Source organism: Struthio camelus, chromosome 3 (genome assembly GCF_040807025.1).
Source record: "Struthio camelus isolate bStrCam1 chromosome 3, bStrCam1.hap1, whole genome shotgun sequence".
Taxonomy (NCBI): Eukaryota; Metazoa; Chordata; class Aves; order Struthioniformes; family Struthionidae; genus Struthio; species Struthio camelus.
Window position 1 is genome coordinate 10,069,072 of NC_090944.1, and position 22,983 is coordinate 10,092,054.

The following is a 22,983-nucleotide window of genomic DNA, read 5'->3' on the forward strand; positions in this document are numbered from 1 at the left end:
GGCTTCCCCAAGGATGTATGAGAACCCACCAGACAAGAAGTCCTTAATCTGTAGCTCATAGGCAACACGCTGCCTGTGAGACTCTGACATTGCTTACAGCCAGAGAAGTTTTGCCACTATGATCTAAGCTGACAGGGGGATAAAGGATGATGTTGCCTATGGTACGTTACTTTTTCAGGACTGTTGCGCGTGGGTCAGCAAAGGTGCAAGGCCTTCTGCTGTAAACCATACATTTTGCTTTTGCTTTTGACAATAGATAGCTACCAATGCGTTGTGTGTAGGGCGTTTTTCACTATCATAATGCCACAACTCTGTTACAGAGATGAGAATTTATATTTAAAATAACGAATTTATTAAAAGAAAGTAAACCCCTGTACAGCCTCAGAATTCTTTTTCCCCATACCAGTGCATGGCTTTACACATCACCTTCTCCAAACTCTACCTATTTGACAGAAAGCTTCTAAGTGTACTTTCATACTTGCAAGTAATAATGTTCCTGAAGTCCTAATTTGTTACTCACTGTTTGTCAACATGGGCCTTGGCGTTTGTTTGGTTCATTTCTACATTACAATTTTAGGTTTGGCCAAATCAGCCTCATTTGTTTTCACTCTGTCTCTTACGGCTACGTAATCCTCCCAAAATTAGGAATGCCTATAAACATTAGTATTAAAAAGTAAATCCTTTAAACTAAGGATTTAGTTTAAAAAGGAAATCCTTTTTTAAACTAAGTAGAAGAAACACATGAAAACACCAAGCATTTTCATTTGATATCTGTAGTTACAACAAGCTTTGGTACATAAGAATATTTAAAAAATTACTGTCGGTAACTTTGGATGTTAGCAATGTTATCTTGATCTATCAGCTTCATATCGTTTCACGTCATGCTTGGTTTGAGTGGCCTTTTGGTGTTTTCCTTTTTCTATGGCATATGTTGTTTTAATAAGGCCAGCAACCCTACTTTTTGAGTCAGAGAGCAAAGTTTTTAATTCATGGCACATGGATTTGTGCTTCTTACCCAGAGAGTTTATACACAGACTCTGATTTGCTCTGGATCAGTATAAATTCCAGTTTCTATGAATGTTTTTGGTGACAGTACCAAAGTTATGCTTTTACAATTGGGACAAGTTATAGGAGAATCTGTTTCTTCTGCACATCTGGGCAGTTCAAAATTCTTCATACACTTTCGAAGATGCTTTCTGGAACCGTGAGAGACATTTCAAAGAACTTTCCCCTTCTCACGGAGGTATTTGCGTAATCATCTTTGCTGGAACAAGCTCCTTTGGCATGATAATGAATTCTCAGCTCCAGGAGGTTCTTTCTACAAAGTTGCTTTACATCAGATTTAATGCTGTTAAAAGCACACAAGGAAATTTAACTCACAAAACATGTGCCATCATCGTTTATGCTGCTTCATGAAATTGTGACATGCATGACAGGAAGGATGATTGACTAAGATAACTGTTTATATAGTGGCAGGTAGAACATGCTAAGCTGTAACATTGCTCTGTTGGGCATGTGCAAGGCCCTAAGACGATGCTATTATAGGTCCATATTCATTATTCAGTAATTATCCAAAAAAGAGAAACAAAGGATTTTTGAGAGAAGAGAATATAAGGAATATTAGGTTTCTGTGATTTTCATTTTTTTAATTTAAAATTTTCAGCTTTTCTGTGAGCTCTCCTCTCTGAGTTTCCACAATTCCTTTTTTAATGAGCCAGTATGGGATATCTTGAGTCCCTGGTCACAGTGCAGACATGGAGAGGCTTGAAAGCATAACCCATGGAGGACAACCAGGGCCCGACCGAGCCAAGTTAAAACTGCCATGAAAAGGCAATTCTAAATATATATTTCTTTCTGTTTCTACTCTGCAAATTTCCTCTCTGAGGTTAACAGGGCAAAAGGTAAGTCTTCTGGCCATGCTGCTAGGAAGTGATGGTCCTTGTTTGCCTCCTGGCTGCATGACTCCTGCATGCTTACAATTGCAGCAGGAAATGCCATTAGTTCTGCTGCATATTCTGGTGGTTGGGATGCTTTATAAGGGTGTAAAAAACTGGATCTGAGTCCACTTAGGCAAAAGTGGGCCTAAACCTCAGATTCCCTACTTTTATGGTTCACTATATGAAAGTAGTGGAAAAAGCAGAATTTTGGATACATCCCTGTGGTCATCATTTTTTCTTGCTCAGTTTTAACAACTGCTTATTGCTTAGGATACATGCTTTTGTGCACCATGCTAAGTGCATGACTGCCTTAAGAGTCAGGTAAACCTCCTCATTGGTAATACACTTTTAAGTATCATCTTTCTGCCTTTGATTCATGCTCTAGTTCCAAGTACCAGCTTCTAGGAATTGAAGCACCTATGTAGGAGTTACTAAGGAAGCTTTCTTAAATTTGCCTTTAGAGAGTAATATAGCATAGTTAGAGATGAGAATAATCTGAGTAGTCTAACTGTGCTTCCCAGTGAGCATGCATCCTGTCACAGGTTGGAGGGATTGGCAGTCTGTCTTATATGGAAGATTGAAATTTACTGTGCCAGGGTATGTGACAGTCTGTGTTGATGTGCATTAGCAATGCTGCCTAATGGAAACTTATACAGTAGCAATCTTGGGGAAATCTGGACTTAATGGTCAAACCTTTTTGTGTTGGGAGTGTGTTATTTTCAGTAGGGAAAATAACACTTTCCCGTGGGCATGCTAAGAATATTAACGGACAGCTACAGTTTTCAATAACATGTTTAAGAGTGGTAAATACTGTAGAGAAGCTGTCTACTGGATTTTCAAAGGCACATAAAACATCCATCTTCCATTTTGATTGTCATGGAAATTAGACATGCAAAAACTCTGATGCTTTGAACATCCGTTCCATAAAATTTTTTTGACAATTGTAAAGAGGCTTAGTTTTGTTAATAATTTTAATAGATAAAAAAGCATTAGTGCTACTCCATCATTAGAAAGTTCCTAAAACTACATGAAGAATGATACATCTGCTGATGATGCCTGCATGACCATAAGGATGTGGAAATAGCAGAGAGAAGAAAGATCAGCCACAAAAATGATTTTAAAGATGAAAAGCAGGGTCTTAAAAAACTCAAATTCTGTTTCGATAAGAAGATCAATAGTGAACTTTCTCCTTGTATGTAGTTACTGATATATGGAGAAGATTCCTACTAAAGACAGAAGTCTAAGATAGAAAGACTGAAGTTGAAGATAGATAAAATCTTTAAAACAGGAGTTGTTTTGCTAGCTGCAAAGATGATTAAAGTCTGGAGCAGCTTCCCAGGGTACTGTTATATTTGGCATCTTTAAATTGAGTTTAAATTTATATTTTTAAAGTTTAAAAACAGTTTTAGGAGACGTTATTTGGCCTGCATGTACAGAAGACATTTTTGAATCTCAGAGTCTGCCTGCTCAACCTCTTCTGTGATTTTTGAGCACAGAGGATTGCCTGCATTACCCACAATGTGCTAACAAGATCTGTAGTACTGTATTAAAGCAATTCTTAGAATATTATTTCTAAGGGCCCAAGCAGGTAATCTGTGCACATTAGGACTTTTTCCTCTTCAGTACATGGTTGGCTAACTGTTTCTTTTTCTATTATGCTTTTCTGGAGTGTAATTACAACCAGAGACAGGATGACTGAATGGTAGAATAATGTTTGCAAATCCACAGATGTGTAACCTTTGTTTTTGTATGTGTACTAGTTTTACTAATTTTAAGATCTGGTGTTGGGAAGGAGGCTTTCCTTTGGAGAATAGTGCATAGCTCATCTATTGGTGTAACTTGGCATAACTAACCAGTTTGCCAACATTGCTGGGCCCTGAGGTGTTGGTGAGATCTTTATCATGTATAAATCCTTCTTTTAAAGATGGTATGCTATCGGCATCAGGAGAAACAGACAGAAATGGAGTACGACTGCTTTTTATAATGGGAAATAAAAGATTTCTACTTATCAGAAGAATGAGACTCTTAACAGCCTTTTAGTAAAAGCAGGGGGTGGGGGAAGGAGACAACCTGTCATGTTTTAGCTAGCAGCTTGATCAGTCCTTGAAAATGTTTTTACGATGTAGTTGCATATAGAGACCGAGATAATCCATGAAGGACTTTCCTATAGAACTACTAGTTTTAGGTTAATGACAAAATTGGCATATTGAATGAAGTCTAACACTGAATTACGACTTGAGCGCAAGGCTTTCCATGTTAAGAAATTATTGCATATCATTTTGAGAGATTTTAAGGGAGTTTTGTTGTGATCTGGGAAAATTATTCAGTAAATGCTATCCAGGTGAGAGGTGTCTGCCCCCATTCCCAAAGACTTTATGGAGAAATGTTTAAGGAAAAGTTTGTCTTCCTCTTTTATGAAATACAGTGGGTTACATAAGCTGGGTAACTTCAGAATTACCAGCTGAAATCAATTATGTGTGGTCACCTAAAGTGCCTTAATACTGGATTGTATATGACTTTGTAAGAAATAATAATTAATTTAATGTAAATTACTACACTCCCATTTTTCTTTTATATTCTGTTTTTACCAATCAAGTTGTAATTGTTTATATCAATGCCTTATGATGGATCTCATCACTTTTCAGTAATACAAGCTCTATCATACTATTTTGATAGTGAAACCCTCTGGCATATATTTTAGGTTCTTAGCTTTAGTTTCTAACTAGTTCAAAATTGTCTGTGTGTGTGATTCATACACATGGTGACTTGGCTTATGTAGTAGCGTCTTGTGTGGTATGACTGGTGCCATTTAGGATCATCATCGAAGAACTCTTCCTCTGACTCTCAGAATCTTTCTATCCCTGTGGTGAAATCCTTTGTCTCCTGGAAGACAACAAATGTCTTTTTTTTTCTATCTGTTCTTGGCATGGAATCTGAATTTTTTGTTCAGTTTACTCTATGTACCTTGAGTTATGGGTACCTGCTTGTGAATAGTAGAGAGTTACGATGGTTTAGGTTTAATTGAGATATTTTTAAGCTCTGAACTTTTGTTTCCAATTCCAACGTTTTCCCCCTAAATGCTCTGGCTAAGTGAAAGTGTAAGGAAACAGCTCTAGGCCATGACTCTGTCTTCAGCCTAGCTTCCAGTAGAGCAGATTGGCCATGTCCACGCTGCATAGTGCTTGACTCAGGTTTTCTCTGAGCCCTTTGATCACTGAGGACCTAACGATTTTTCTTCATAAAGCTTTTCAGGTCATTGTGTGTGAAATAATCAAAGCGTGCTTCTTCAGCCTGACGGCGTGATGCTTTTACAGAATTACGCGGAGCAGAGATGTCTGAGGGCACCAGGTCTGCTGGGGTAGTGCTGAGCATATTATAGGGCAGAAGGAGCCAAGCATATCATCTCATTGGCTAAGTCTACATGAGCAATTAGCGCAAACTAATAGAGACAGATCAGCAGATTAAAATAGCTTTGATGATCTGATACCTATTGTACACACTTCAGGGTTTTTTTACATCAGTCTAGCATTAATCAGGTCCCCTGGGCTGAATACCCATTTGGAGCTTTGAGTGCATTAGGTGCATTTCTGGAGTGAAGCTTCCAGTTTAATTTTATCCAAAAGGAATTTACTTCAGAGACCTTTCCTCTTGTGAAACAGAGCAATTAAGTAGAGATTATCACAAGATTTGCCTCAAAAGTGTACTCTGTCTTTGAACTAAAACGCTAATGTAGATGCACCTGTTTATTACAGCCACAGGGAAGAAACTTAGGCTTCCAGAAGGTCCTGTTTCGTTTGGAACTAGTTGTTTTTCTCTGATAGAAAGTCCACAAATAAGCTAATAAGGATGAATTTTTGACAGGTGAACAGGATCTGGGAGCAAATCAGGGAGCTACATTATATGGCAGTTTAGACAAAACTTTTAATAACACTCTGCTGTGAATTAAAATGACATTCTGTTTACTTCAGTACTTTCTCAGGTGTGTTTTGAATAACAGAAGATCTTTGGCTATGCACCAGAAGTAAACTTGATCCTTTCCTTTTTGCAAGGCGTTCCTGCCTAAATCTCTGATCAACTCTTCAATACAGTGAACATGAGAAAAGGGAAAGATCTGCTTACACTAAACAACAATACTCGCCCAAGAATACTGGCACAGTTCATGGCACAACGTCACCAAGAATAAGCTTATCTAAAAATTAGAAGAGCATTTCTAATAATTAGAGAAATCAAGTTCTGGAACAGTCTTCCAATGGCAGTAATAGGGCAAAACACTTAAATATTTTGTAAATGAAATGCTCAGTGTACCTGCGAGAGTGTGGAATTGGAGTCAGTGACCCCAGCTGGTCCCTTCCAGTTTTGTGTTCCTAATAGAATAACAATGAAACCAGAACTTACAATATAAAGTAGTTTCCCAAGTGAATTGTATTTATGTTGCAATCTGACTTTTTGAAAATGATTGATTTGACTGTGAAGCCTTTATGAATCGTACAACTGTGGACTGAAGATAAAATTTTAACTCATTCAGGAAAATATGCTTCCGTTCATTCAGAGCTTGTATTCTCAGAAAAATGCCTTGGTGAATAAAAGCTGTTTTATTAAATTCACAGTAATATTAGATATTCTTTTTTATATTTCTTGAGCATTAATATTATTGTATCACTTAGTTATAGAAGGACAGGTCCTTATAATGAACTGCTACAAGAGAGAAGTGATGAAGAACTTTAGTAGACAGATCTGATGTAATGACACAGAAGAGAAACAATCCACTCTACCTGTATCTTATCTTTTATATATGTTCAACTGCAGGAAAAATATGGGAAAGAAAGCTTTTTATTAAAAAATAAAAAGCTATGCAGTTTGCTTACAGAAAGCTTAGGTCAAGGAAGTCACTGCTTTATAGGAGCAGAGGATGGGTATGACCATCCAAACCTCCTGTCCTGTTAGTGGGGGGGGGGGGGTGGGTAACAACTATTTCTTACTCGTCACTGGGGCAGCTGAGCCTAATGGAAAAATTATGTTGTTAAGATGTCTTCAAAACAGTTAGTTTATCCTGCAATTCCTTTTGTTGGGTGACGAGTGAGAAAACCTCTGAGAAGACATTAGATATCCTGAGCAATGTGCAGTTAAGATCCTCTCATATTTCTTCTTCACCTACCTCTTCCCAAAGGGAAGATTTTTAGCTTGTAGCTTTGTGTCCTAACTGAACAAAGCTTCCGGAGTAATGCTGCACATTTGTCAGTCGGTGTTGTCAGTAACTTCTGAATCAGCTGGCCAGCTTCAACCAAATTTGAAGGAATTACAGCATCACAGAATCACAGAATGGTTTAGGTTGGAAAGGACCTCTGGAGATCATCTAGTCCAACCTCCCTGCTCAAGCAGGGTCACCTAGAGCATGTTTCCCAGGATCACATCCAGACGGGTTTTGAATATCTGCAGCGAAGGAGACTCCACAACTTCTCTGGGCAACCTCTTCCAGTGCTCTGTCACCCTCACAGTCAAGAAGTTTTTTCTCAGGTTCAGATGGACCTTCCTGTGGTTCAGTTTCTGCCCATTGCCTCTTGTCCTGTTGCTGGGCACCACTGAGAAGAAATTGGCCTCATCCTCTTGACACTCCCCCTTCAGATACTTATACACGTTGATCAGATGCCCTCTCAATCTTCTCTTCTCCAGGCTGAACAGGCCCAGCTCTTGCAGTCTTTCTTCAGAGGAGAGATGCTCCAGTCCCCTCATCATCTTTGTAGCCCTCCGCTGGACTCGCTCCAGTAGCGCCATAAAGGGGGAGGCAGGGGTATAACATAATCTCAGAGATAAAACCCCCAAACTTTGGTGTCTATGTAAAGGAGGAAGATTAGTGAGAGCTCAAAAGGATAGAAGAGCAGGAAAATTCAGTTCTTCTGATTGAGGAGTCCAATCAGTACGACCTGTTGCTGTCTAATGAGCACAAGCAAGGCTTGGACTAGGCTCAGTAGCTGCTGTGGCTTTTGCAGTTGAACAGGGCGAAACGGCGTGGGGAGGAGCTGGGACCACTGAGGAAGAAGGGGGAACAACCATTACATATCTATAGGAACCAGGCTTCTCTAGTTTCATTTCTTCACAAAGTATCTTGATTAAACAATCGTAGGGTGGACAAGTCACAGTTTTCACAGGTAATAAGGGTTTACGTCAGTCTAGCATACGTGAAATCAAAACCATCCTTTCCACATTAAGCTTTTACTACATATAGTTGTTACAATTAATTGTCATACCAAGGCATTCTCCCACATCTTTGCCTCCTCCTTTAGCATCTGTCTCCAGAATGTACTGTTTTCTGAAATGATTCTCATGTATTGTAAAAAAAAATGGCAAAAAGTCTGTAAAGGAGGAAGTAAAAAACAATTGACTCCTCACCAATTTAACATTGTACTTCCATGCAAGCATTTCCCACTCAAAGACTCTCTTGTTTGTGCGAAGTTAGCACATCTTTTACATATTAATTTTATTGTACCTGGAAACGTCACCCTGAACCCAGATCTCTGGCTGGCTTTAAAGACAAGTTTGTGTTTGCTTGTAACTGTAATCTCTCTAAAGTTGCTTACTAAAAGAATGACTTTGACTTGGTGGTTTTTGTTTCTTTTGTTTAAGGATGTGTTCAGTTCTTCTTAAAAAAACTTTTTGATGAGATATTATCGTTAAAATAACTGCATTACATTTGACACCATGAATAATTCATAATGTAATTTTGAAAAAAATTGCCATGCAAAACTGCAATAATTAGTTTTTTGTGATAGGAAAAGCATTATTTTCTTATTTAGACAGGAAGTGAGCATTTATTTAGATACACTATTCACGGTATACTAAATTACGGCATAAACTAGTGTTTGCAATTTAAAAAAATGACAAGTTAATTTAAAAACCAGCCCTAAGACGCGAACTTGTATATTGCCAACTACCTGATAAAATTGATTACTTTGTATATTTATGCATTTGCTGTAATGTAGGTGGTTCTAGTATGTGATTGCACATTTAAATTTGGACTTGAGCCCATGATGTTGCCTTTTATGAATTTGTTTGCATCTCATTCATAATATTTTGAGTAGTAATAACTGGATTTTGAACTGAATTTTGCAGAACCCTGAGTTTTGTTTAATAACAAGGTAGAAAGACCGTTGTCTTTGTGATTTCAAAGCAAAAATTTCACGTATAATGAATCACATTTCTGTACAACGCATAAGACAAAATTTTATTTCTTTAAGTTACAATTGGCAAGGCGTCCAGGCGTGTCTAAAAAGGGCAGTGCAGATATTCTCACCTTTTCTATTGGGCTCAGTCCTTGAGCTGGTGAATGCTGGTGCATGTTTTTCAAGAAACTAATGAAAATAAAATGTAATACTGCTTGCAGGTTGGATATTGGAGGGCCGCAGACACCGATCTGGCCGAATGGTACCTATAAAAATTTCTGGAGTGCAGCTTTACTTCCTGTGATCTGGAAGTTTTTGCTTAAGTTACTGTGATCTTGAGAGTCTGTAGGACCAAACGTTTATAAAGCCAGGCTGCTGGAATACTTTTTTGCGCTGATGACAATTGAATGTTGCAAAGTTGACTTAGTGCTGCCTGGATAAAACTGAATATTATTAGCTGTGCGACCAAGGAGGAGAAGAAAGAAGTTAGGAGCTTGCAACATTGACAGCGCAATTGCTTAGGTGGTATCAGACGTAGTCGTACAGGGTTTATATAGTCTGTATTAGATATGGCCAGGGAGCAAGATCAAATAAAATACTGAATAAAATCCTATTTGCAAATCAGAGGTGAGGTCCTGCCGGAGGGAAACAAAAGGCATAATTAAGTCGATGTTATAAAGCATAGACACAAGCAGGGTGACTTTAGTGGATATGGGCAGTCATCGTTCTGGCATTTCCAAACATTCGAGCACCTGATTTTGCAATTGTAACATCACTTGAATGAGTTATTTGAATGGAATAATGCTGTAAAAAGGGCTCGTTAAAATGCAGTTAATGGCTCAGAGCAGCCAATAGTGTTTTTATTCATATCGTCTATTAATTTAAATGGAAGGCATGTCAGAATCTCCCAGGATGCTGTGAACGTTTCAGTCATGTTTTAAATATGCACGAGAGGCAAGAGAATCAGGCCTTGTCTTTCTATGGGAAATACTACCTTTTGGATTTTATTTGCCTTAAAACCTTTTGAAAGCTTTCAGGCAAAAGAAGAGATCAACACAGCTCCCCATTTTTAGAACTCTTTCCCTACTATCCTGAATTTTAGATCCTTTTCTATTTGTCTGTCATTGTAGGAATGTTTTGGCCATGTTTTAGCGATGGTGTTAACATCTGGAGCAGGTCCTGGCCATTTGGCTTGGGAGGTAAGGCGGAGGGGTGCTAGATGGAAAGGATCACTGCGAGAGCGTTCAACTTAGTAATGATGTCAGCAACACCTAAAGTATTCCTTAATATTCGTTCTGAAAGCGTTTTTTCACATCTCCACGATGATTTTGGGACGACATCATTAGTGGCTGGTACCTAGTTCAAAGATCTGGAAAAGATTTTGTTCAACCTGCTAAGAAGACCCACCAGCGTTCTTTGTACTGTGCAGTTTTCTCGAACATGGAGAGTATATAAAATGTTAGCAAACAATTTTTTTATTCTCTGTTCCATTAAAGGCATCATCAGAATTGCCTTCACACCAGTTTTGACACCTTTTGTAACTTCGTATTGTGCAAAGAACAGCACATACTCATTTCATCAAAGCTTATGCATGCAAACTTTTGTTGTGCTAATGTAAGCTCCCTCAGGGTTCTCTGTGGCACTAGCACAAATTTTAACATTTTGACTTCGGCACTGCTGGATTTTGTGTATGTCACCTAAAAAGCAGCAAGAGTTTTGTTTCTTTTTTTGTTGTTACTGCTAGCTCTTTGTTCCTTCAAAGACTTTTCAAGACATTTCCCTCTGCTTTTGTGGATGCACTGATTTCTTCCCATGATTTCAAGTCAGAAGAAGATTTTCTCTGTTACTTTTTGAACTGACAGGCTCTTTCTGAGCTCTCAAAGGCACTGCAAGATACAGGGCTGTGTCCTTATCAACACTGTCGGATTCTTTCTGCAATAACAAAAGAGCCAGCCAAAGAGTCTCTATACCAGGAAGAGCATTTATTGTGGATGTGCAGAAATCCAGCCTAAGGTTTCTCCTCATTGCTCCTGGCGTAGCTAGTATCAATAATGACAATTGCATTGTTGTATGTAGTACATGCCTACTTAAAGTCATATTGCCTGTGCAAAGTAAACAGCCATTTTTTGGTGCAGGTATGCCTGCCCCAGGAAGCGATACACCCCAAAAGTTAAAAATATGCAGCGGTATGAAAATATTTTCATTTTTGTATGTAAAATTTCTACAGTGTTGCTGCAGCGGCTTAATCTAGCTTCGGCTGGGTTGCCTGTGAACCTTTTTGGACATTTCGTCGCGTTTCAATGGATGGATGTGTGCAGCAAAGCTGGAGTCATTAGGCTTAGGTTTCCAAAAGGAGGGAAAAAAGAAGCATCGGCTCACCCTGCGCTGGATATCAAGCGCTGGATATCAAAAAGAGAATAAGAATAAGGGTTCTGCAACACAATTAAAAAGAGTTAATAAGAAAAGGAAACTTTGCCCCAGTTAAAAGGGGAAAAATGCAATATTTTAAAAGAACAAAGAAAGCACTAGGTTTCTGCTGAAAAAAAGCAGTCAAGAGCACACCATCGTAAACGATTCTGCAGATATTGAGACATGAGAGCAAAAGCATGTGAACTGCTGTAGTAAAGAAGGACGTTTTCAGATAAGCAGAATGTTTAGAAGGTGCCAAGTCCGATATGACTTCACTGACTTCAGTGCTTTTAGCTTGCAAGGTCTCTTTCTCCTTGACAGAGCATAAAAAATAATCCTATCTTCAGTAAGAGTTATGACTTTAAAAAAATTTGTTAGTTCAAATTCCAGGACTTGGGATCTGATTTGGCTCTTTGTTTTATCAGTTGTGAATTTTTGACAGTATGTAGCCGTGAAGTTGAGGCAAGTGAACTGACAAAATACAGTGTCATATTACATGATTTAATTTTATTAGAATGAAGATTAACTTGTTCCTTCTGCTAAAAATAGATGGATATTTTCAGTTCAGTTTCTTAAAAATAGAATTATCTTTTTTTCATATTGCAGGTATTCTTATAGTACATCTCTGAGATTTTATTTTCAGTTTATTTTGCTAAGGAAAGGAGAACAAATGCAAATGTAAGACAAATTGACTTTACTCTAAGAATTAAACCAGAATTGCCATTAAGGCATCCTGAGTTTTGCTGAGTATGTTATTAGCTTATTTTTCAGTCCCTCAGACCCAAGGAGTAGTTTATTTGGAAAAATAAAATGACACAGTACTTACAATAATCTAATTTGTGCATTTTGACTTTGTGATTTTTCTGCTCTTTAGGTCATGGTAGTTCCAAAAAAAACCCAAAACTCTTGTAAAGCCGGGTTCCATCAGAAAAGCGCTTTATCCTCTGAATTTGACCCAGTGTAATTGTGAAGAAATACTGTATTTTATGGAGAAATGTGGTGTATATTACTCTTCTGATTCTTCAGCCTGTGTCTAAGTAATGGCTGAGAGTAAAATTATTAAATTTTACCTTTGTGAACAGCCTTATTGTTCAATATAGGTGCTGAATTCTCGCTCTGCTATATTTACAACAGTATATATAGGCTGCTTATATGAAACGTTCTTTTGGAAAAAGAAATACTCTCATAATATTTAACATATATTCTCCTATACTGTGCTGTGCATATGCTGCTTCTTCTGGAGGATGTTTTAAATTTAAATTTAACTTCAGCAAAATCAAGGCAAGTTTTCCTTTTAATTCGAATGGGAACAGGTTTGGGCCAGTATATGACAGTTTCCTTTTAATATGGTGATTGACATTTTTACCTAGTTAGATGTTTAAAAAACTGAGTTTGAGGACTGAAATTGAGATAATTGAGATAGGTACATAGGTGAATGTATGGTTCACTCATTTTATGAATTTCATAAAAAGAGCACTCGATAAGTCATGGTGGAGGGACTTTTTAACATACTTATTTTCAGTTATGTCCTGGGCACAAGAAGCAAATGCATATGTGCTGATGTTATTTTCATGAAGCTGACTAACGAAATAACTTGGAAGTGTATTCATGGTAAGGATTTAGGGAAACTAATTGTGATATAGATTATTATCACTTCATTGCCTGTCTGCTATTTTTATTTTCACTTTTCAGTGATTTAATGTCATCTTCTGAATAACTTTAATTAGATTTATGTTGAAGCAAAGCATTAAAATGCTATTTATAGTTTATTTTTTCACAGCAGAAATCAATATGGAGTATTCTGTCATTTGCCTCTCTGTATCATTGTCTGCAACAACAATACAATTCCAAACTAAAGGGAAAAATGTTGCTTCAGCCCTATTCTTGAAGGAGATACTATAATCATTTTGAGCAGAGCAAATTGCATTAGAACTGTAAAGAAAGACGTAGAACTTCGTAGTTATTCTCCTTATCTGTATAAAACTTTTGCACCATTTTATACTCCCGCATGAGTTATTTAAGTGAAAGATGAGCATCAGCCCTGAAAGTATAGTTTTAAAAATGATACATTGGTATTGGTGTAGTAATATGTGCTATATCCATCCTGCATATATATATACACACACACGTAAGTGCGTATACACATATATATGTGTATATGTATATATGTATACACATATATATGTGTATATATATATGTATACACTGTATACACACACACACACACACACACACACACACACACACACATATTTGATATATACATATATATATATGTAAAAGAAGAAATGGTTACTGTCCAAAAGCACAAATATACTAACAAGGCAAGCAAAAGTATAGAAATGGAAAGAGATTAAAAATACCTATAAAGAGGCTATGGCTATGCTAGTAAATAGAGCAGGGGTGTGGAGCTGGGAACCAGAACTCTTATTCTATTTACTTGTTGCCGCTTGTTGCAATGGTCCCCAGCATGATGTTGATCTGATCCAATTTGCATTTTCTGAGACAATTCCTGGTCACAGTGTGACAGTTACCACCGGCCAAGAACCACTGAAACAGTCCTGGACCAGTTTGGATACAGTTCTGGAGGGTGGATGTGGCCAGACTGTGCTGTAACACAAGAGAATGGGCAATAAATTCTTCAGTTTATTACCCAGATTACCCAGGTACCCAGATGGCTTCTGGAGTGAAGATCTGGTATCCTTACCACCACCTCAGAGTCCTACACATTTGCCCAATCATTAAAGTGATCTTAAGTTAATTGCATGTTAAGTCTATGGAAAAAATTGATTTTGAGAAAGCATTTGGAGAAGCAAGGGAGTATTGGAATGCTCTACACATTCAGCATAAAATAAAAATATAAAATATAAATAAAATATAAACTATAAATAAAAATTCACCCAGGGTAAACAGAAGTTGTATGGAAAGTCACACTGTTAGGGCATCAGACATAGTAACAATGTGGTAACAACTGGTTAGAGAAGTTCAGAAAGTCAGGCAGTTCATGTGAAGGAACTAAATACAGAACGTTTTAAGTTGGTGTCTGTAATAGGAGCAACCAGAAGAATTCGGCAACAAGTAAGTACAGTGACCTCAACAGCCGTGTTTTCTGTGGAAGGGAACAGTGCAATGTGTGTATCGGAATAATTATGGATGGAAATAATATGTCTTTGCTTTTCAATTTTAGCTGTAAGGACAGAAAGACAAGATTATCTCATATAAATGTGTTGGAGAAAAAGCAGCAAAACTTTGACCTGAAAGGGATATGAAAGTGAGGGAGAGTAGGAGGTGATACAGACTTTGAGGACCTGCAAGATGGCAGTTTTATCTGTATGGAATACTTGATCGATGTAAATGGTCACTTGCATTTTGCCATGATGAGATACTGGGAAAGAACAGAGGAAGGGTGCCTTCAGCTGATGTGACCAGCACAGCCACGTTTAACTTAATGGAGCTACACTGATTTATGTCAATTAATTCCCTGCTTAGAAGCTTCTTTCTGGAAACGAGTTGTCTGATTACCCTGATTCCAACTGCAAAACCCCCAAACAGGTCAATTCTTGAGCAAGCCCTGTAGAGTACGGGCTTTCAAAGAGGTTTTTCTGCTAATGACAGTGACTAACCCATAGGATCATCTTATCTAGTTTGATGACAGCAGAGAAGCAGAGAAAATATACAGGATAAATGCCATTGAGATCTCTTCTTATCACCTCTGTTCTGGCAAGGAAAGACTATTGCTTTTAGCAATATCTGACCATTTAACAGTATACCTTCAAAAAAGTCTACCAGATAAGGAAAGTTCCTCACAAGTTTTATTTTTTATGATAGAAATCTTCAATGAACTAATTTGTTCTGCCAAAGATGTGAAATTACAGGTTCGTGCCATTTTTATATTGCTATGAGGATCTTAGTTAACAGGACAAAAAATTCACTAGCACATAATTATGATTCCTTGAGCTGTGACAGCTCCAGTTTTGATCATGGATAGAGAAGACAGATGCTATTCCCAGGACAATGGATGACTTTCACTAGTATTCTAACTTAAATATTTTTTATTTCAGATGTGACATTTTTCATAGGCTAGTTCTTCTACCAGCGTAAATTATTTTGGTCACTTCTGTATTCATATTTATCTGAATTACTTCCCGACTTCACACTGATCATTCAAGTGATGCTATTGGGAAGAATAAACAGAAGATACTTTCCTGCCACAGTTTAGTCTTTAAACTGAAGTCTCTACTGATCAAATTCTTGATAAAATATTACCGTTTCCAAAATAAGCCTCACTAAACAATTACCTGAATGTATGCGTCTTCTAGGTTTTTGGAGGCATTTGTTCTGGATTAATAACAATATTGCACAGAAATGTTGGAGCATTTCAAGCTCGGATCATGATGCTGTATTATTGTATACAATAAATACTTCCTTCTCAAACTTTTGTCTTTTTTTTCATATCTGTTCAGCTATAATCATACTACCTTGCTCAACAAAATAACTTTTAAGTCTTCTTATCTTGAGAGGATGAAAGTTGTTTGGCTGCTATTTAGGTTTATTTGTTTGGTGCCAGTCCATAGTTAAAGTTTTGTAAGACTAGTAGCTACTTTCCCAGCATTCTTTGTGCTAAATTCTTTGATTCTTGTCCCATCTGCATGGGTCTGTGCAAGATCCTTTTAGTTGTATGTCCATCCGACTCTTATGTTTAAGAATATATCATTGGGCTCTATGTGTCTTAAATCCTCTTCTTGGATTTAAACAGAGCCCAGAAACTGTTTCTGGATGCTGATGTTTCTGGATGCTCTTAGAGAGCAGGTTCACTCTTTAGCTCTGTCTTTGGAGAGCACAGACATAGTGATTTAACTCTTTAGTTATTTGAACTTTGCTAATGTAAACTTCCTGTCCTCAGGAACTCCCGTAATGTTAGCACTCTACTTTCATGGTTCAGTGGCTTATGATAAATTAAGCAAACAGATAGAGTTTACACAGCTTGACAGGTAAAGTGATCCGAACAAAAATAGTAAATTCTGGCTACCCTTTCATGTTTCACTTTCTCCATTGTCCTTCGAGTTTAAATTAGGATTCCAGGGTCCTCCTCCTGCAGCTCTTGGCTTGTTACCTGAAATGAGTTTCTCCTCTGTCTTAGTGCAGCCAAGTCTACTCTTGGCTAGTCTCAGTTAAAAAACGAGAAACTCTCCTTTTTTCAGCTCTATCATAATACTGTTTGTTTTTTCAGGGTCAGAGGCTCCAAGAAGCTTTTCTGTGTTTTATGGAGGGACTGATTATTGCCACCTTCTTTCAAAGAATTATTCTGGGTATTTTTGTTTGAATGAATGTTCATTACAGTTAAATGAATGACTGCAGTCCCTGGCCAGATGGAGATAGGATCCTAGGACCGTGTAGGTCTTCTGAGAACTGTAGCACTTCTGAGAAGAGTTGGCTTCATCTTCCCTACACCCTCCAATTAGGTAGTTGTAGACAGCAACAAAATCTCCTCTTAGTCTTCTCTTCTTCAGGCTGAACAAATTCAGTTCTTTCAGTCTCTCCTTGTACGCCCTGTGTTCCAGTCCTCTGACCATCTTGACACCGTATATATAGCTCGCTCGCTCGCTCGCTCGCTCTATCTATTTATTCTTTAAATCTATTTATTTATCTATCTGTCTGTATCTTGGCAGCTGTGTATATAGATATATACAATCATAATAGCAAATGGCAAATTCCACATCCCTGAAGCAGTGGATAATATATAATTTCATTAAGCAATTCTGTAATAAAAACTTCATAAAGTCAAGCTGACTTGAAGAAGCTGACTTTACATGGGCTACATAGATGGAGTCACACTTTTTTAAAATCAAAGGGTCATTTTTTAATGTAGTTTGAAAGAGATTTTTATACATTTGGTAAGTCTTTAATATATAGGTTCTAATTCTGTGTTTAAGTGCAATTTTCTTCTTTTGTAGTGCCTTTGTTACAGCGTTTATCTCCATAAGCTATTCTAAGTTATGCAAATACCATAAAATAAACATAGAAAAAATGAAAGGAGAAAAAATGTAAAATATAGGAAAGTGTATTTTTTTAACCTGTCAGGATCTGGAATGAGCTTTCACATTTTAAATACCATATTGTCTTCTTATTACTTTTATTTTATTCTTATTACTTCTACCTTGGTTATTAAAAGAACAAATGATGATGGAATTTAGAGGATGAGAACTGATGATCAAGAGATTGAAAGTACTATTTGCAAATCTTTAAACATGAAAGTAGCAGAACGCCAAATGGTTTTCGAAAAGGGACATTTCATGGAATGATTTATCTGATACGGATTGCCATTTGTTGTATAATTTCAGCCTTGTTGCTATGGGAACCCATTTTACTGTTGCAGTGATTGTTAATCAGGATTTGTAGATACACCATTTTTACCACAAGGCCTTATCTCCTTGCATATTAATTCATGGTTCTCATTGACAGTGGTGTACATCAAACATTATTGCCAGAAATAAAGTCTGACCAACCTTCCTGATGTTTTTCTCACTATTGCCAGAATCGGGGAGCACAAGCGTAAGTTAACTTACAGGAACTCAAGGATTCTGCTTCAGTTAGATTTGTCATGCTTGTACAATTCTGGGAAAAGGAAAAAAAGAAAAAGCTTCTGCCTTACAGTATGATCATTTTATTTTTCATTTAAGTGGTAATGAATTGAGTACTCTGGAGATATACTTTTTAACATATTCCTTCTTTAGGCGTCTCTTAAGGTAGAATTAAAGCTTAAGCTCAACCAACCTTAAGAACTTGTCTGTCTGTGTTATCAAAGGAGAGGGAGATGTGTGGGTATGTTGGGTGGATTCAGCACTAAAAAGTTTAGATATCTTAAGACAGTGTAAATACTCTGTTTCTTTTCCATCTTACCTCTAGTTTTACAACAGTCCCTGCAAAGCAGGTGCTGGCAGCATGTCAGTAATAGGGACAAAAGGGCTAATGCTGTGTAGACTGTATTACACTTTGCTTCTGTTAAAGGAAGATCTCTGGATCAAAGAGCGTGACTTCTCTGGTCGTGGTATTAGTCTATCCTTTTTCAGGTGAAGAGAAATTGGAAAAAGAATTGTTTCTCTCCAATTTCCTTCTCTTGGCAGTCTCAAGGGCTGAGCTGAGGTATTCGTCTGGACACTAGCAATTTGCAGTAACTAAGATGTGCATTTTTGCATGATTTTCTTACATATCTTACTAGTTTCTCTACTACCAAATATCATTTAAACTATGCAAAAGCCTTTGGTAAATTGTAAACCGATGAAGTGTTGCCGTTCAAAATTCACAGAAAACTTGAAAAACATATGGGAATGTTGAACTGCCCCATTCATCTCAATGGATGCTTTAGGTTGAAACATAGTGATGACCAGACACGTGCCAATATTGTCCCGTATTCACCGATGATCGTTTGCATGAAAGCCTTCACCAAAAGGCTGGTCTCAGAGTCCTAAACTCCTGCCCTCCAGTGCCAGAGCTCCAAGTCTTCACGCCCTCGACCAGCCCCTGTAATCTGCACAACGTAAAGTGGTCAACGTGCAATTTGTGATGGATTACGAGATGCAGTTATACGGATCGTATCATCTGAAAGCAGGTGAGGCTGAAGTATTTTCATACATTTTCATATGTTCAATAATAAAGCAAAGTCTAATGTTGAGGTGGAGCTTTGCAGAATTTCGAAAGTGCTAGACGGGAACGATGCCGAGTCTGTAGCGTTGTTCCCAGGTTTATGTTTATCTGGTAGCATTTTATTCAATAGGATACAATCTGGTAGCTTTCTAGACAATATTTCACTAAGCAGCTCGGGCTGTTAGCTTTTTTCCCCGTGCACCAAAGCCACCGTTTCTCTCATTTCAAGTCAGCCCTGCGAAGGCAAGAACATCTCTAAATGCACCGGTTACGTTTTCACTTTGTTGTGTTCGTTCCGATCGTACCGAGGGATGCTGCACCAAAACATTAGCGAGATCCCAATTTTCTTCCTCCCTTCTTCCCCCTTTTTGATATTCGCTGCCGCGCAGACCCAGCCCCCATCTATAATTCCGATTGGCTAAATTAATTCTGCAGCATCCTGCTGTGAATAATTATGTTGATCCAGTGTGGAGCGGGATGCCGTGCTCTCCCCCCCCCCCCCCCCCCCGCCTCCTCCTCCTCCGTGCCGAAATTATAATGTGACAATTGAAGCTCACAGCTGGCTCATCAGAGGTGGCCAGTTTGGGAATTGGCACATCTGAATGTGCCTCTCCGTTAACTCTCTGCCTTGATTGCTTAAGACAAGACATATGTAAACCCCGTGATTATTACCATTTTGTGCGTTGCACAAAGATCCGGCGCTGAACGGCGAAGCTGCTGTGTTTGCTGGGGGAGGGGAAATTACAGGAATTTTTCCTCTTCCCCTCCCCGCCGTTGCTTCCAACAATAAATAGCTGTCAGACTTATGTCAAGAATGAAATTATAGGAGCACATGAGGCCTTGATTACATTGTTTTGGGTAGATTGCTATTAGCATACTGAAATGAAGTCTAATTTCTCAGTGCTTCAGCTCAGTCAAGAATCAAGTGTCGCAGGAGGGGGAAGGGGTGTCACCTAGAAGAAATGAATGATGTAATCTGCTCAGCCCTTCGCTAGCCTCTTTCGGTTCGGAGTGGTTCAAAACAAACAGTGAACTAAATAAACGCGTTACGCGGAAATACGTTATTAGTTGGGAGGTAAAGGCAAGCTGGCGTATTAGGGAACAAAACGTTCAGGTTAGATGTCATTCTTTGGGAACCTGTTAAAGACATCTCAAAGGAAGGTCGGTGTATATTTAATCCAGCCTGGTGCAGCGCTCAGTTCACTTAGTATTTTACAGTTGAAAATATAGCCGGTTTTCATTAGATGTTTTGCATAATTCATCGCACATTGCCAGTTTCCGCTAGCACGCGTCCTCTGGTGATGCGTGCTTATTATCTGATAATCTGCAGGGCAAGAGCCCTCGCTGTGGTTTTGTTGTTTACAGTGCCTGATGATGTGCACACATGGCTTGCTTAGTTGGAAAATCTTTAATTTTGTGTTCTGTGAGTGTTCTAACCTTTACATGTTTTTGCATCTGTGGCTTTATTAGTCACAGATATATTGCTTTAACTGCCTCTGTTTCAGTGTGGTTGAGATTTAAAAAAAAAAAAAAAAAGCTGTTTCGACTGCTGCCTTCCTTGGAACAATCAATTTAGAGTTTGGAAGGGGTCAGGATTCATTTCGATTTGCTGGGACAACAGAGTGTAACACGAAGGGAGAGAGCGTTAGCAGTACATGGCAGTACATAAAAATTGTAGCAGCGTGAGTTTGAGTTGACCATGTTATTTCTGAGTGGCAAAGAAGTGGGTGAGATGCACAAGCCATCCAAATCAAGTATTTATAAAGGCTTTATATCCAAATATCATGAATTTGCTAGATAACACGTACTATGCAGAAAATTGTTATTGAAATATTAGACATTTTATCTTTCTAATTTGAAATACTGGGCACTTTATTGTAACTAAAATTAATAGAACTGCATCACCTGCAGAGGAACAGGGAAATGATAACTAATTTAATTTGAAATTTCCCTAAAATGAAACAAAATACCTTGCTTATTTATTGGAAAAGTGGTTATGAGAGCTGATGTTTTGGAGACCTTTTAATGCTTGAGGTAAATTGAAACACAGGAAGTTCCATCTGAATATGAGGAAAAACAACTTTCCTGTGAGGGTGACTGAGCACTGGACCAGCTTGCCCAGAGAGGTTGTGAAGTCTCATTCCCTGGAGCTATTCAAAGCCCCCCTGGACACAGTCCTGTCCGATGTGCTGTAGAGGACCCTGGTTAAGCAGAGGGGTTGGACTAGATGGTCTCCAGAGGTCCCTTCCAACCTCAGCCATTGTATGAATCTGTGATTCTGTGAAATGCTGTTTACTTTGTCAGAAAGTTGGGTGTCTCTTGGTGCAGTGATAGGAAAGCTCTGTTCTTCAGTTTAAACAAGAAACAGTATATCAGATGCTAATCCTAAAATGCAAGCTCATGCAGACTGCGTGGAGCTCGGTGTTAAAGGCTGTTGTGAATGCCAGAAGTTTGCAAGAGCTCGAAAGGTGCTTAGAAATTCAAAGAAGAAAAATCCATGAAGAACTGTTAAACGATAAGATATCACCTCTGTCTAAAAAAGGCCTTTAGCGCAGATTGCTGGAAATGAGGGAATGCATGAGGAAAGACTGCTAGGTACCTGCACTGTTTTCATATTCTGCTATAGGTAACAACTCAAAGAAACGACGGGGAGCTAGATATGCCTTTGGTCACATCCAGTATGAATATTCTTATGTTTATATTGAATACTGGTTATCTTGTATTTTAGTTAGTATTTAGCTAGAATTTTTCTATATGTGTACTCCAAGTAGTAGGAGTAAATTTAGGCTTAGACTTAGTTCATTTCCATAGGTGGGTTTTCCTAAGGGTTTCCATATAGAGATGAAAAGACAATTTAAAAGACAGCTTGTACTAAAACAGACGTTCTCCGTTTCCGTGCTTTCAATGATTTCAGGTGCTTCAGTAGTATGCACAGAGGGTAATGGAGAGCAAGAGAGAAAGAGGGAGGCCAAGGTGGTGTGGTGCCAAATGATTTAGGGCTTTACAGGTCAGAGCTAACACCTTCCAGTGTGCCCCAAACTCACTGACAGTGAGTGCGGAGTCATTAGCAAATGTTTTTTGGTAAGGTGGTCTGATACTACATTCCCCACCAGTTGATCTTTGGGTATATTCCCAATTAGAATTAATTTCAATAATTAACTCTCGAGTTGACACAAGCACGGACAATCGTGATCGGCCAACTAACTCCTTCCAAGTCTTAGTCCCAGCTGGGTATGGGGAAACCTGATCAGCTGCCCAGGTCTTGGCCAATGTTTTGGACGTGAAACAATGTGAGTCTCCTAACAACCCGAAATGACTCCAAACCACCTCAGCCCTTGCCTCACTAAGTGCTTTACAAAAAATCCTTGATAGTCAAGTGAATTGATAGAACCTGGTGGCCTCCCACTGAAGACATAGCCCACACTAGGTTATATTTATTTTGCAGTTGCTAAGCCATCTTGGCCCATAGTACTACTATGACCTCAAAACTTTGAACTTCATATGTGAAAATTAATAATGATAATGATAATGATAACGATAATTAATAATGATAACTTTAATAATGATAAGTGGTCAGAGTAACATTTAAGACCTTCTTTGTTTATAATGCACTGCATTGTCAGTTGTTTTTGCATATCAGAAATTAAATCAAAACTAAATGGTTTGGTTCTCCATTACGCCTGAGACTTGCAAAGTGAACTTGGTAGTCGTGAAATACACCTATTATATCCATTGTAGTGGCTCCTTGACAGTATTTTGATACACAAACTGTGGAAAATCACATTCTGTTGTCATTGTATCAGTTTACTAAAAAATACATCTCACAATTAGGTGCG

General features: G+C 38.2%; 1 protein-coding gene across 17 annotated transcripts in view; it reads left to right on the forward strand.

Annotated features, from left to right (window-relative positions):
* The window catches only part of MSRA (methionine sulfoxide reductase A), a 302,387-nt gene that overhangs the window by 59,544 nt on the left and 219,860 nt on the right, over positions 1-22,983 (forward strand). The window contains exon 1 of one of the 17 annotated variants that reach the window (XM_009666923.2): positions 19,064-19,112. The exons of the other annotated variants lie outside the window; for them this stretch is intronic. Within the exon in view, the coding sequence (XP_009665218.2) occupies positions 19,067-19,112 (46 nt within the window). The 5' untranslated portion in view covers positions 19,064-19,066. Of the gene's footprint in view, positions 1-19,063; positions 19,113-22,983 lie in introns of those variants that run through there. 17 annotated transcript variants of the gene reach the window in all.